The following is a 14,007-nucleotide window of genomic DNA, read 5'->3' as shown; positions in this document are numbered from 1 at the left end:
GAGACGCATTGAAAACAGGTCTGGATAGTGTATTAAAACTCTATCATGCTTTCAACAAGGTTTCATAAGGTTACACCAGTAATTTTTAAATTTCATTTTAGAAATTCAGTTCAATCTCTATGCAATACCTATAAAATTCATAGATTTCACTGTTTACATAAAAATGCCAAGGAACACAACCTTTAAATACAATTTTTATATTTAGTCCAATAAGTTTTCTCCACAAAAGTAGTAACAGCAGTAAGGAACTTTATACTGAAAGAGTTCAGATAAATTTGCCAGATTAAAGAAGCAAATATCCTTTATTCCTTTTGCTGCTGTTGTTAATTTAAACTGAGATAGATGATTTTATTCCTTCAGAATTAATGTCACAGCTCTCAATTAAAAAAAGACTATATAAGCCTAAGTAAACTGTCTTTAATACTCTTGTAAAGTTTAATTCATTTGTTTGCAAACTGATCTGAGATCTCCGGAAAGATTAAGTACTATTTTCTTTTCTTAGCAAAGGTTAGAATATGATTGGGAATTCTGCTGCAGTAATGCTAAAGAGACTGGTTTCCACGAACATAACGAAAACACTAGATTCTCAAGCACATCACATCTGCGTTGAGTGCACCGAGTTATACAGACAAAAGTAAGGAGAGAGAGGAGTAAAATCATAGCACTTGTCTACCCTTCTGACACCATGGGGTTGCTGGGGCTCACATTTCCTGCAAGAGTAAATGAGAAGAATTTGCTATTCTAACACGTACTGACAGGAACTGCCTGGTCTGTGTCACCTGTGAGGGGACCAAGCAGGGGCCAGTTCTCTTTAAATGTTGTGCAGTTAAAACACTGTCAGAGACTTTTTAATGCCAAGGAATTTTACATATTCCTACTTATATTTTGAAATTGCAGTCACAGAGCATTCAGACTTGCCTTTCTCCGCCTAGCAATGTATAGGTGGGATCTTCCATGTACAAGCCAATTTGATACAATATGCTTTCAGGTTCACTGCAAAATATTCTTCCTTACACTGTAAAACTTACCAAGAGGCTGTACAGTATTATATTACGTGGTAATGGTGTTTCCAGAAAAAAAAAAAAAAGAATTACACATGAGTAAGGCAATGAAAGTATGCAGGTAACCATGGCTACTGTTGTGAACTAAATAACATTTTTTATACAGCTGTGAATATTTGTATTATTGCCAGTTAAGCTGTAGAGTTCAGATTTGAGACAGGGCTGGTAAACACTGAATTCTTGCCTGAAGAAAGGTACTTCCCAAAGTGGATGCAGGCCTCTACATCGTGCCACTGTGCATTCTGGTGTAATTTTTTGTCTAGTAAACACACATCTTATTACTTCAGTCAAAATAATCAAAGTACAACTCTTCATGGCCACTACTCATACTTTACTGTCAGTGACACACTTTTGCACAAGCTATTTTCTGTCTTAAGGGTATTTTTATTTCCTCTTGCCATATACCTGCAATTGCAACTTTTGACATATCTTTTGAAATAGCTTTGGCTCCATAAAAGAGAGTTTTGAAAGATCTTAAAAAAATTCGCAAGTAAAACTCTCAGCTTTCCTTGATTTTCACTCATTCACACCCCTCCTCTTTGGTCTCAACAGCATTCCTGGACAACAAAAGAAAAAACAATTCCAAATCACAGGGCAAATGAGAGTGACCTTTTTTTCTTTAACATATTTTCTGTTTCCAAGTTCATCCTTCTTAAATCATCCTTCTGTTGACATGTCAGAGTGTCTCTTCTCAAATCAATCATCATCAGAGAAGGAATGGAAACCTAAGGGATTTTTCTCCTTACGGAGAAAAGGTATGCCCAAAATCAAATTATTTGGAGTAAGCTGACAGTAGTTGCTATACTAAAAGAAAACATAAACACAAAAGCAGTTAGTGAGATGAACCTGTGCTTCCAGTAATATAAACAAAACGAAAATAATGAAACGCCTATTGTAACTAAGTGAAGCAGGACTTAGAGCAACATCTCTCTATTCAAAAACTGAGTCACTTCTTCCTTCCAATAGAGCATGAGTTTGAAACCCAAGTGACTGCTTGTTCATTCGCTGTGAATTTGTCTTCTTTGCCTGGTTTGGAGAGAGAGGATCATTTCTTAATAAAAGCACTGGCTAATGAAGCAAACATAGATTCACTTCGCAGTTCAATCTTTAACAAACTGCCTGTAGCCTCAGGCAAACCACAAATCCCATGTTTTAGTTTCTCCTCTGTAACACGGGCAAAATAGCAACACTTTTCTGCCAGTCTTTACCTGTCCTGTTCATTTAGGCTGGATGAAATTTGAGGACTAAACATTTCGTATCTGTATCAACAGTGCTTAGCTTAAATAAAAGTATAGGTGATGTTCTTTAAAATGGTAGTAGGTACCAATATAGTTATTAATATATGACTAGTAATAGATATAATATATTACTATATATACTATATATACACACATGCTCTCTCTGTCTTTATATATAACACTATATATATACTATATATAGTAATCCTACCAAACTGATGTCATGGAGAATAAAACGGTGGGAGGCACAGTAGCATAGTGCTTGGGCAAACAACTGTGAGATCTAAAGACTCACAAACTCTGGGGATATTAGAGGCAATGAGTGTACAAAGGAGGGCACTCTTCTGACTTCTGCATACGCAAAAATGTTGGAAAAAGAAAATCGCTCTGCAAACAGTGATCCCGCACAGTGGTCACAAGAAACCAAATGAAGCCAAATTTCTGCATGTTGATCTACAATAAATGAAGGGTCACATTTTCAATATACACTGGTACTTTAAACTTCCCTTTCAAGCTTTTTCTCAGTGATGTACAGTACACACAATTATCACCTCCATGTTCTATGGCTCTCTCCAGCTGACTACTATTATCACCTCTTTATTTCAGTATTCGGTTTCCTCTACTTTGCTCGCTGTCTTCTCCTCCTTAACAACCTCTAAGGCTATCACTTTTTCTCTTAGCTTCTGACACATGCATTTCTTTCTCCTTCGAATTCCCTCTTCTTTTTCATCTTTCATTCCTCTGCTTCAGGAGCAAAGACCAAAATGCCATCCACCTTAGTCTCTGATCTAAGAATACATATATTCACCTCCTAAGATGATTTGCAGCTGTATGCATTTTTAAACAACTTGCAGCCAACGCAATTTTGTTTGTTAATGGAAACATCAGTAAATCTGTGTATTAGTGAAAAGACATTTTTCATTGATGCTTCCTTTATAGAAAATGGTATAATTTAGCATTTCTTTATTTTAAAAAGTGCCTTAAATTACAAAGTTCAGTAGACCGACATACATTTCATCTTTCCCATAAATAGTTCAGAAAAAATTTCTACATTACATACTGTATTTGCAAAAGAAGCCACAAAAATGTGCATGGCAGTGACTCAGCAAGTTGGAACTCTGGGGGGTTCCCTCTATAGGGTTTATAGAAAGCTGGTAAAGCTCAAAGTAACAGAATAAAAAGCTAAAAGCCCCACAATGCAAATAAAATTGCTTCCTGTGGGAAACAAACTTAAGGATGTGATTTGAATTGAATATTACAGCCATTTTTGATAAAGAAGAATTTCCTTTCCAGGTATATTTGAACTTTCTATAGCATGCACTATGTCAGCCTAGAGTATTTTATGAGATACCAGGAGCACTAAATTTGGTATATAACCATAATTAATGTTATTATTTGAAGCGGAGGTCGCTTCTGTTCTGCAGCAGAATGGACAACAATACCAACTCTACCTCTTAGTTGCATTTGCACCCATGAACCTCAAAGTAATTTGCAAAAGGCAATTTGCCTCTTCATTGCAACTGAATGAATGGGACACTGAGACACGTGAAAGGGAGATACCTCTGAGCACCCAGCAAGTGCCCAGCACGGTGAAGAGCAGAGCGCAGGCACACGCAGTCTGGTTTGGCACAGTGGCTGCACTGCCTGGGACACTTCATAACCAGAATCAGGCACAGTGCTATAAACGCAGTAACAGCCAGCACTGTTTTTCTAACTATCATTACAAAGCCCCACAAAATTAGCTAATTAAGACTTATAAAAAATGCTTTTGATCAAACAGTACGTAACTTCTCTCAGATTATTCAGTAAAACAGTGGCAGAACTAGGAATAAAATGGAAATTTAAAAACAGAGCTTAAACAGCACTTCAGATACGCAGTGTTACTTGTTTTGAAGAGAAAGCAAGCTGTGAAGACTTAAAGGATACCAGTTAATATTGCAATGAAGATGTAAGAGCATATATTGGCTTTGCTCTGCCTTTTGCCATTCTGAGACACCTCCACGCCCCGTGTTATTTCTCCATTGTCGCAGCTTTTTCCTGCTCAGATAACTGTGGTGTCAGAGGGAGGAAAAGAATCGCCTCAGTCATCCTTATGGTCTCTCTGAGGGAAAGACACCTTTGAAAGGTGAAGGCTTTTCCTGAGTAGGGCACCAGGCTGGGACTTCGGTGCTTTAGGTAATTGTCCAAAGGTAAAAGGGATAATTGTAGACCTGCAGGACTAATGGCAATGGCTTACACATCTGTCAAAAACACCCTCCATGCTACATCCTGAATTTGAGTCTCTTGTATTCGGGGAGTTAGTAAAAATGTATGCTGTTTTTACTTATTTGTATCTATGTGGGAAAGTAAAAATATGGCAATTGAACTGAACAGCAGGGCAGACATCAGGTTATGCCAAAGCTCATAGCCCACCACGAGCAACAGTAATTCCCAAGGTTGTCCCCAAATCCTTAATTTCTGCCAATAAGCATGTATAAAACATTACTGCTGTGGCACTACTTCAACATATTAATCATCTGAATATGAAATGATTTCTGCAGAAATGATGTCTGTTTCCAAATACAAAGACATATAAAAAGACAGCAATTAACAAAGAAAAAAGTTACTTTTTAAAAGTGGTAATTTGTTACAAAAACAATGTCAAAATATTTCCTTGTATTAGCATTCCTGTAGCAATAATGATCTTGGGATACAGGGAGAAGTAATATTTTTTATTCCACCAACTTCAAGGGCTGGAAAAAGCATATAAGCTTTTGGGCTCAGACTCCCTTCACCAGGTCTGCTGATTCTTCTGGTATTGTGTCCATGTGAAATAACCCACTTTCCAACAATGATAAATAGGTAAAAATCTGGTCACTGAGTTAGTGCATATGCCTTCAATTGAAGGAAAAGCTGTCTGCCAAGCTTCAACCAAGTACATCATAGGTCTGTGAAAAAAAGAATCTAAAAGGATGGAATCCAGTTGCTATAGTGGCAAATTAAACAAATAAATGAGATACCATGGAATGCTGCAAAATATTTGTGGTATGATTAAGTCCTACTTGCCACATGTGTGAACACTAACAGAACAGTTTAAAAGTGGGTGCAATATTGTACAATCCCACTTTTATTGTATGTACATTCTAATTCTTATCTGAGTAAGTGCTAATGAATGGTAACCAGCGTGTCCAAGGATACATAATACTGCATTTTACTGTAATCATAGGGCAAAGCACAGTCCCTTAAATACATAAAGATAGACAATAAATGCATATTAAACTACTATACCTTCAAAGAGATATTTGCATCCTTCCTTGTGGTTGCATGGCCCACTAAAGAGCCAAAGCTTTTTGTAGTGATCACCTCTAGAATGACTTGCATATGGGGTGCTTTACAGTACACAGCCTGTAGCTGGCACCTGACATATTAAACCTTCTTCAATATAAGCAATCATCCCCCTAGTACATTAATTTTTTTCCAGTGAAATGTTCTCTTTTCTTGATAAAAGACACTGTTTGATTCATCATTAATCATAATAATATATCACTTACTGTTTGCTTCTACTATCTGCCTATGTTCTCTGGAAAAAAATCAGGAAAAAACCAGAAATCTATTATGTCAAAAGATAAAACAAGTGTCTGATTTTAACTGAGAGAGAAGAGAGGAGGGCACAGATTCTTATCTAAAATGTGTACCAGTTATTAATGCATTTTGCACTGGTTTTCAAGTTGAACACTTATTTACATTTATAACCTGCAAATCACGTATCTGATAAATTGTGTAGTAGCACCAGAGAAATGTACCAGCTTAAGCACTACAAAAGAGTTGTGCGCGGCTCCAGCAGTGACTATGGCGAGGAATATAAGCTGCACAGAAAGTGAATGTTAAAACAAAACCGGGGTTCCTAACATTATCAGAATTATGGGAACAAACTGAATGCGTTTCCCCCCACATCGCTGCTGGTTTAACAAACAGACCTAGCAGTCCAGGGCCAAACCCTGCTTCTAGGAAAACACAGCTCAGTACATACTCCACGCCCAGAGAAAGGCAGAAAGTCTAAGGCTCCCTTTGTATGTCCTTTTCGGGCTTTTCTTTAGTCATTTGTTTTGTGCCCATAGCAATCGCTTTACCAAATATTTGTATGAGCGACTTCAGCTGAAAATCTGGCTTTGAGCTTTTATTATCAGTTTTATTACTATTACTATAATTATTACTTCTAGAGTTACACCTAGCTTTGTCTGTTCAAGCAGGGCGGTTTGAAATACAGACAGTCCACCTCCTTACCTCTGGTGCTTCAAATATGTGATCTTCCAGCACGCCTGCAACCCTTAGCAAACAGCACATCTGTTTTAATATGCAATGCAACTCACACTTCACAGCTGATATGAAAAAATAAGACACACTCTGAACAGGCTTGTTTTCAACAGCAGGACTGAAGTTTTGAGGGTCAAACAGACAGCTGAATTAATGTACGGCTTTGTCAGATAAAAGTATAGACAGAGATGCAAAGAAACCAATGCCATTCTACAGGTATCACACAGATACAATTTATATGAACACAGGCCTCATACTGTTGCACGGCTGCAGGTGGTTTTAATCCTAAACATTTTACAAGGATTTGAAGCTCCTGGCATGTCACTGTGCAAATATGACTTCAACTACCCTGTAAACCTATGTCCAACAGCAAGAGAAGCAATCCTCCTCCTCTCACAGTAGGATCAATAAGCCATCTCCTTGCTCTCAACTCCTCTAATTAATAGATATCAGTGAAATTCTCCCAGGGAAGCAATGGAAAAATATGGTAAGAAAACATATGCTTCATTTCCTCTTTCTTACTTTTCCTTATTTCCTTGCTTCTCCTTTCCTCATCCTTCTCCTCCCCCAAGTCCTCTTTAGCATTTTGAGTCTCTTCCAGCTTGTCTACATTATTCTGTGGCTCCTTTTTTATTCACTTACCTCATCTGTTTTGGTTTTTTTCTTTTCTTTTTTTTAGGTAGGAGTTGGAACAGCATCAGCTGACTTTTTGATTTGTCTCTTTCCTCCCGCCTGTCTTTTCCTCTCATCCAACTATCTTTCCCTAACCTCCTTTTTTGTGCTCTCTCTCTGACCCTCTCCCCTGCTCCCCTCCTTCCATAGTCACTCCCGCGACTTGGTGTTGACACTACGTGCTCTCATCCTCTGTGCTAACAGACCGAGTTATGTGACCTTGTCAACAGAAGAAGGCAAAACTTCAGAAAAAGATCTCATCTGGGGATTTCAGCTCTCTGACTTTTCATTTGCAATGCTCATGTCTAGAACAGGGCTCACATGTTTAGCTGTTACTAAGTACTCAAGATATTTTAGAAAAGGTCCCTCACTACTACATGTTGGGCTTGTTTGTACCAGGAGGAGCCTGTGTGTGTGTTTGCTCTAGATTACTGGAAACAGCAAATAATCAGAAACATTCGGCACCTGTGTTCAGTTAGAAAGCTGTCTTCACCTTACACTGACGAGTCTCCTCCGGCAGATACGTAACGTGGTTAAGGCCAGCTTCCTACTTCACAAAAACTGCTGTGCTGTTACTGGATTAGGTAAAGGGGTTTTCCTAATGCTCCCAGAGGATGCCACTCAGATTATTGGGTCTTTTTTACCTAGCAGCCTCTCTCAGTTTTCAGGTGCTATGCTATCACAGGTTTTGACACACTACTGATTTCCAAGCCCTTCACATAAGTAACAGAAAATCAAAAAAATCTTTTAAGCTGCTGCTGTTTTTCTTCCCAGAGCGGGGGGATAATTGATATTACTGTATTCACACTCCAGTGGTGGAACTGGCAGATAATGAGGAGAGATACCAGACAGAGCCATGTAACCGCAGCATGAACATGCAGTAAATGTACAAATCCAACAACATTCTTTTCATGGGTTTTGCAAATATTCTGAGTCCCCAGGCAACTAGCTTCAATTGCTATTCTTTCCATCAGATAGATATTTAAATAATAGCCATCTAGTAGTGGGTATTCTGTTGGAAAGTCAATTACAAATTTTCCCCGATTTTTATCAGAAAACTTCGCAGTTACATAACAAGTGGGAACTCCTTCCTGAGCACTGAAGATTTTATTCACCCCTAACATACGAAAATATTATAGACAGTTTAAGAAGAGCACTTGAGTTGGAATATTCTTGAAAGCCTTAAATTGGATTTAGAAACAAATCTCAGAAAAGGGTAAATGTCTTCTAGACATAAGCATGAAGCATTACCAAGGTGCAGTACATTGTACAAAAATAGCCCATACATGGGGTCCTGCTGTATTAGGAAAGCATCCTCAAGAAGTATAATGCACTGTTTCAAATGATTCATTTCTGAAAAGGATTTTTAGGGCAACACACTAGATGGAAACACTTTGCTGAAAGAAAGAGCATCTCCTTGCTTGTAGATCAGAGAGAACACTGCAGCAAGTGACCCAACTAATGATGGAGAGATGGGTTTGTCAAAAAACTCACCAGTTTTGGACCTTCCAATCTTTATATGCCAGGTTACTACGAATTTTGATCTTTGCATGGCTTTCCTATTTTTCTACTTGTCAAATCATCAAGGAAAAAAGCCTTCCACCAGAAAAACAAAGGAACAAACAAGCCAAGGCCACTGGACCTAAGACAAAGCTGCCAGGAAGAACAACAATTGGAGAGATGGCCAGAGGGACTCCATACCACTCTCCAGTGGGCTGAGCTTTTAAGCTGAGCAGCCAGCAATAAGAAAAGAGCCAACTTATGAAATAAGTAGAGATGTATCACTTGGACAGGCTCCTTCCTCTCCATAACTTGTCTTCGTCTGCTATTTGTCCCAGTTTTTGCACATTCTCTTGAATACAAGGACAGAGGGTATGTCTCTCTAGGAACACCTTTGTTTCCCAAAAGCAGTATAAAAAGAATAGAGTACAAAACTGGAAAAGCTCGTATAGGTTGTAATGGCACAGAACCCATACAATAATCAATTTTCCGACTCCACAGACGCAGAGCGTATTCCCCTTCCCCCTTCCCTGACCTGTCCTCTAGAGTTTCATATGAAGACAATTCTTTATTTCTGACCTCCAAAGCTATTAAACTCCTCAGTAAGTAACTTCTATCTCTGTATTTCACTTTCCTTGCCACAAACAAAAGATGATTCACATTTTTAAAAAGAATTCGGGACAGTGTCTGTGAAAAACAAAGAAGGACTCTTGCTGAAATGGTATGCTAACTTGGACAGATACTGCATGCAGTCCTGCCATGTAACTTGGCTCAAAATCAGCAATGCTCAGGCTTATATTAATTCAGTCTACAGATCTGTTTATGTGGGCATCGGTTAGAATAGGGGCAACCTCTAGTTTTATAGTCTGTGCTAATATTGAAGAGAATATAACTTCTGGAAAAAAATGTTATCCATACATCATCCTGTCCAGTCCCAACACAAAAAGGTGCAATGAATGAGCTGATAAAAATCCTATTACTATGACACACTCGTTTTAAACACTAAAGGTTAGCCTTTAATTAAAAATTCCTAATACTGATAGAGATCAGCTAGACAGCCATCAGAAAATGGGGAAGAATATTTCCCATGGAAAATATGCCTCTGGAATTAAGGGTTGATATGGATCCAAAGTGAAGGACAGCCTCAAGAACACGAATGACATCTTAAATGGAAGAGTTCAGTAATTTGGCAACTAAAATTGTAGCCAGCTAAGATGAATTCATCTGCATAACTAATAAATACAGGAAGTGAACTTGACACTTCAGAAATAGACCAAGGCTGAGGCATAGCCCTATTCTCCAACAGTTCTTTAGACAGGTAGTTATTTCTACTGACAGAAGCTTAACCTCAGCTACTCAGATGTGCTCCTTCACATAATAAACAGAGATGAAATCCTTGTCCTGCTGAAATCGACAGCAACCCTGCCATTGACTTCCCCTGGTCATTTCTCAAGTCATAGTGATACCATTGGTTATGGATGAATCAACTGACTGAGATGATGAAATACATCAGTTTTATGGCACAGTACAACTCTATTAGTGATGCCTTTCACAGGTGTATGAATCTATATGTATAAGGTACCATCTGGTACCACAAGGCACCACTTACTACACAGATTTTTCCGTAGACAGGAATTATATTTTTAACTACTATGGTGTATATATATATATATATATATATAACAGAAATACAGTTCTTGACACTATGTCCAATTTTATGGTAAATAGTTTGTGGCTTTTATCTTTGTGCACAATGATGAGCCTCTCTCTGTTTCTACGAAACTTTATAAACAATATTAAGATTGAATTGGTAATGGGATTGCATAGCTCTGAGGATCATTTCCCTTATGTTTTCCGTTTCTAGGAGGAATTTTCTTTTATAATTAGGAAGTTTTTAGATGTTGAAAAAGGCTTGCTATGAAAGAGTGGTATCTCTGAGTATTAGCAAGACATTACTATGTATTCAAGAAAACAGTTTTTTTTAACTATAGACAATGTTGTAACCGCAGAGAAGGGATGGGAAAGGGGGAGAAAAAAAAGGAGGATGGGAACTAATTATTATAACCTAACAAACCAGAAGACACTGCTTGGGCTGCCCAAACCACTTCTGCTTGGGCTAATGCACTAAATTAGACCAGCCCTTCAAACAATTTCTTCATACAGCCTTCAAGATAGTCACCTTAAAATGCTTCTAAAGTATGAACACTCTCAAATATTTTGAAACATGCCCATATTACTAATGGAAATATGATTGCTGTTATTACAGCCAGATTTCATGACTTTTCATTCCTTTTCTATGTGTGGATTTTGCAGGCTGATGTTGACAGTTGAGCAAGCTGTTACAGCTGGTCATAATACATCTGTCAGAAACTTTTGAAAATATGACTTTTCAGTTAAAGTAGGGAATCTTTTTACTGTGGAAAATGTATAGTTTTACATTGTCCATTTTTTGTGGCTTTTTTTGTGATAAATATGTGTTTAGGGAAACTGCTGTGAAAAAACCTGGACAGAGTGTTCACAGGTGAAGTAACATTTGAGCTCAGATCCTTAAGAGCTGCACCAGCCACTGTGGGGGAAGCTCACAGAGAAGAGGGATTCATCAGCAATGCTGCAGTAGCAAAAGGACCCACCTCTCACTGAGCATTTTCACTCTGGCAAGGGTGATGAATCTCTTGTGTGAGTTTTGTTGTACAAGGCCAGGCTCCAGCACAGCCACCCTTGCATTCAGAAAATTATCACTGAATCTGCACAGCTACTGTCAAAACATGCAGGGGAAGATGGGAATAAATGTTTATTTCAGTAAAAAACAATAGCCAGGGATCCTGACTTTTCTACAACTGTATTCCCAGAGGTCCTACACTTCCACCAAGGGGACCTCTATCATATTCTCTAAAATCTGCCATGTCAAAATTGTAACTACTAGTAAGTGAGGTGCTAAGATTCTCAAGGTAGTTTAAGAACCCCTTCATATTATGATGGGGAATGCATCAGAAATAATTAGTATGAAAGCTGATGAGGATGAAATGATGGCTAAAACATCACAAAGAATTAGACTGAAAGGTGGTGAAAAGCCCAACAGCCATAAGCTTTCTCTGTGACCGAGCTAAAGGAACACTTGGATAAATGGAGACTGACACAGCAAACAATTCCTTTGCAAAAGACTTTCAAAAATGCCTTCTACAATATTTCAAGTTGAAAAGAAAAAAGCCTAAGATGCTTGCACGGAATTCATTTCAGCAAACTCTATTATGTCCAAAAATCTCAAACAAAAGCCCTCTTCAAATATTTCAGTAAGTCTACATTTCTACAGAGCAACATGAGCTTGAATTTCCTTTTAGTTATGGCACAGAGGAGACTTCCTGAATACATAGGCTGTTTGTTGTCAAGTGCTTCACAATGCACATTCATGAAAAATGTTGTAGGTTAGGCACTTTCAGTATGTGGAATGTCACCTGGAAGAAATGTCATCAGAGATGGCACTGATGTAGTGTGGGGAAAAAATCAATGTATGTATGGCTTGGCAGCGTTTGCAAGTGTTCAGTTTGTAACCTCAAAACTCAAGGGAGGACAGTCTGAACAAACACAGCAGGAGTCATTGGACTCTTTCCTCAGCTCTACACACACATAATATCACGCTGTTCCTTTCAAAACATTGTAAAACAGTACAGTATCTAGCAGAACCTGATGCTCCTCTTGTCAGTAGTAACTCTCATACTACTCCTTTAACACACAATTCAGGGAATAAATAAATAGCACTGCCATCTGCCCCACCCCACAAAGGACCAATTTATCAAGGCCAGCAGTAGTGGACAAATCTTGATCTGCTGTGGTGATACAGTACTCACACCCTGAAGGATGAGCTCTGCTGTCAAATGCTGATGAACAGCAGTGCCAAATGGTTTGCCATGCCTTGATACGGAAAACAAAGTAATAATGAAACATTCTGCACAGACGCAACTAGAGAAGCAAACATGACGCTTTTCAGCTCCAAATGCTGCATGAACAGTAGTAAGTACCTGATGGCAAAGTGTGGCCTTATCTTTCCCTTAGCATTTAAACATATAGTTGAGAGAAAGAATGTCCAACTTGACATACCAGAGAGGGATGAAAAGGTCACATTTCTTCTCAAGAAACTACTTTTATGATTACCGATGCAGCAATTTTGAAACTTTGCATTGATGCATGTAATTCCACATTATTAAAAATACTCAGATACAGGTTCTGCTACACAAGTTTGGTGTACTTGAGAAATGAGTAAGTATTTCATTTTTTTCTAAAAACATAGAAGTCCAAAAAGCAGAGTGAGATTTTTTGAACAAGCATTTTCATCACAAATTATACTTTGGTAGAATGGTAAAGAATCATTCAATTAAGTGTTTCTGTCATTTTATAGCAAGATTTGTCAAAATCAGAACTTCTGTTTTGTGGAAGAGTCTATTTTGATTAAATTTCCTCATGACCAGGGTAACATTGCTCTGGGAAAGGTACTTTATCACCAAAAACAGCCTATCCCCACAACTAGCCTGGGATGTAGGACACACAAGTTCAAATCTCCACTGTTTCAACCTAATAGGGATTGAAATACGACTCAAGGAGTCAAGGAAGGAAAGATGTTATTCTTGCTTGCAAACAATGTTCCTTAACCACTTCCGAGGAGATTAGCTCTAAGTGTATGCAGAGTCATGCACAGGGAAATCACTGTCTTACACTTTTGTTTATGCAAGGAAGTGTTTGCATTACTTTACTCACCATTCCATGATTTAGCCACGCTGGTATAAAATTATCAAGCAGCTTTGGGTAAACCAGTTCCCTGTCATAGATATAGAGGCTCCAAAACATCGTCACAACAAACTAAGAAGAAAAAAAAAGAAAAGACAAAACATTTTAAAATATATGCTTCTGAACAATTAGCTACACATTTTAGATAGCAAAATGGGGCACTTAGCAAATGATCTATGGACAGACACAGACATTATTTTCTTTGACCAAATCCTGCTTTAAATAACAGTGTGAATCTGGATTATTCTTTGCATTCACAGGAGTTTTAACTTTTCCTTTTTTTTTTTTTTTTTTTTTGACTTTCAGCCTGGAAAAAAATCTCATTTTTTTTACTTACATGCCTGTGGCCAAATTACAACTGAGTACTTCAGTAGCAGATGTGGCACATAAATAATGTTTCACCACTAACAGGATAGAAAACAAATGGAAAATCAGGTAAAATATCACTTGGAATTCATAGAACA

General features: G+C 38.0%; 1 protein-coding gene across 1 annotated transcript in view; it reads right to left on the bottom strand.

The window, feature by feature from the left end:
• The window catches only part of AIG1 (androgen induced 1), a 126,204-nt gene that overhangs the window by 66,169 nt on the left and 46,028 nt on the right, over positions 1-14,007 (bottom strand). The window contains exon 3 of the mRNA XM_075498875.1: positions 13,514-13,615. Within this exon, the coding sequence (XP_075354990.1) occupies positions 13,514-13,615 (102 nt within the window). The remainder of the gene's footprint in view (positions 1-13,513; positions 13,616-14,007) is intronic.

The sequence above is a fragment of the Mycteria americana genome, chromosome 3 (assembly GCF_035582795.1).
Source record: "Mycteria americana isolate JAX WOST 10 ecotype Jacksonville Zoo and Gardens chromosome 3, USCA_MyAme_1.0, whole genome shotgun sequence".
NCBI classification, from domain to species: Eukaryota; Metazoa; Chordata; class Aves; order Ciconiiformes; family Ciconiidae; genus Mycteria; species Mycteria americana.
The sequence above is the reverse complement of the archived record's forward strand: the minus strand, read 5'-3'. Positions and strand labels throughout refer to the sequence as shown.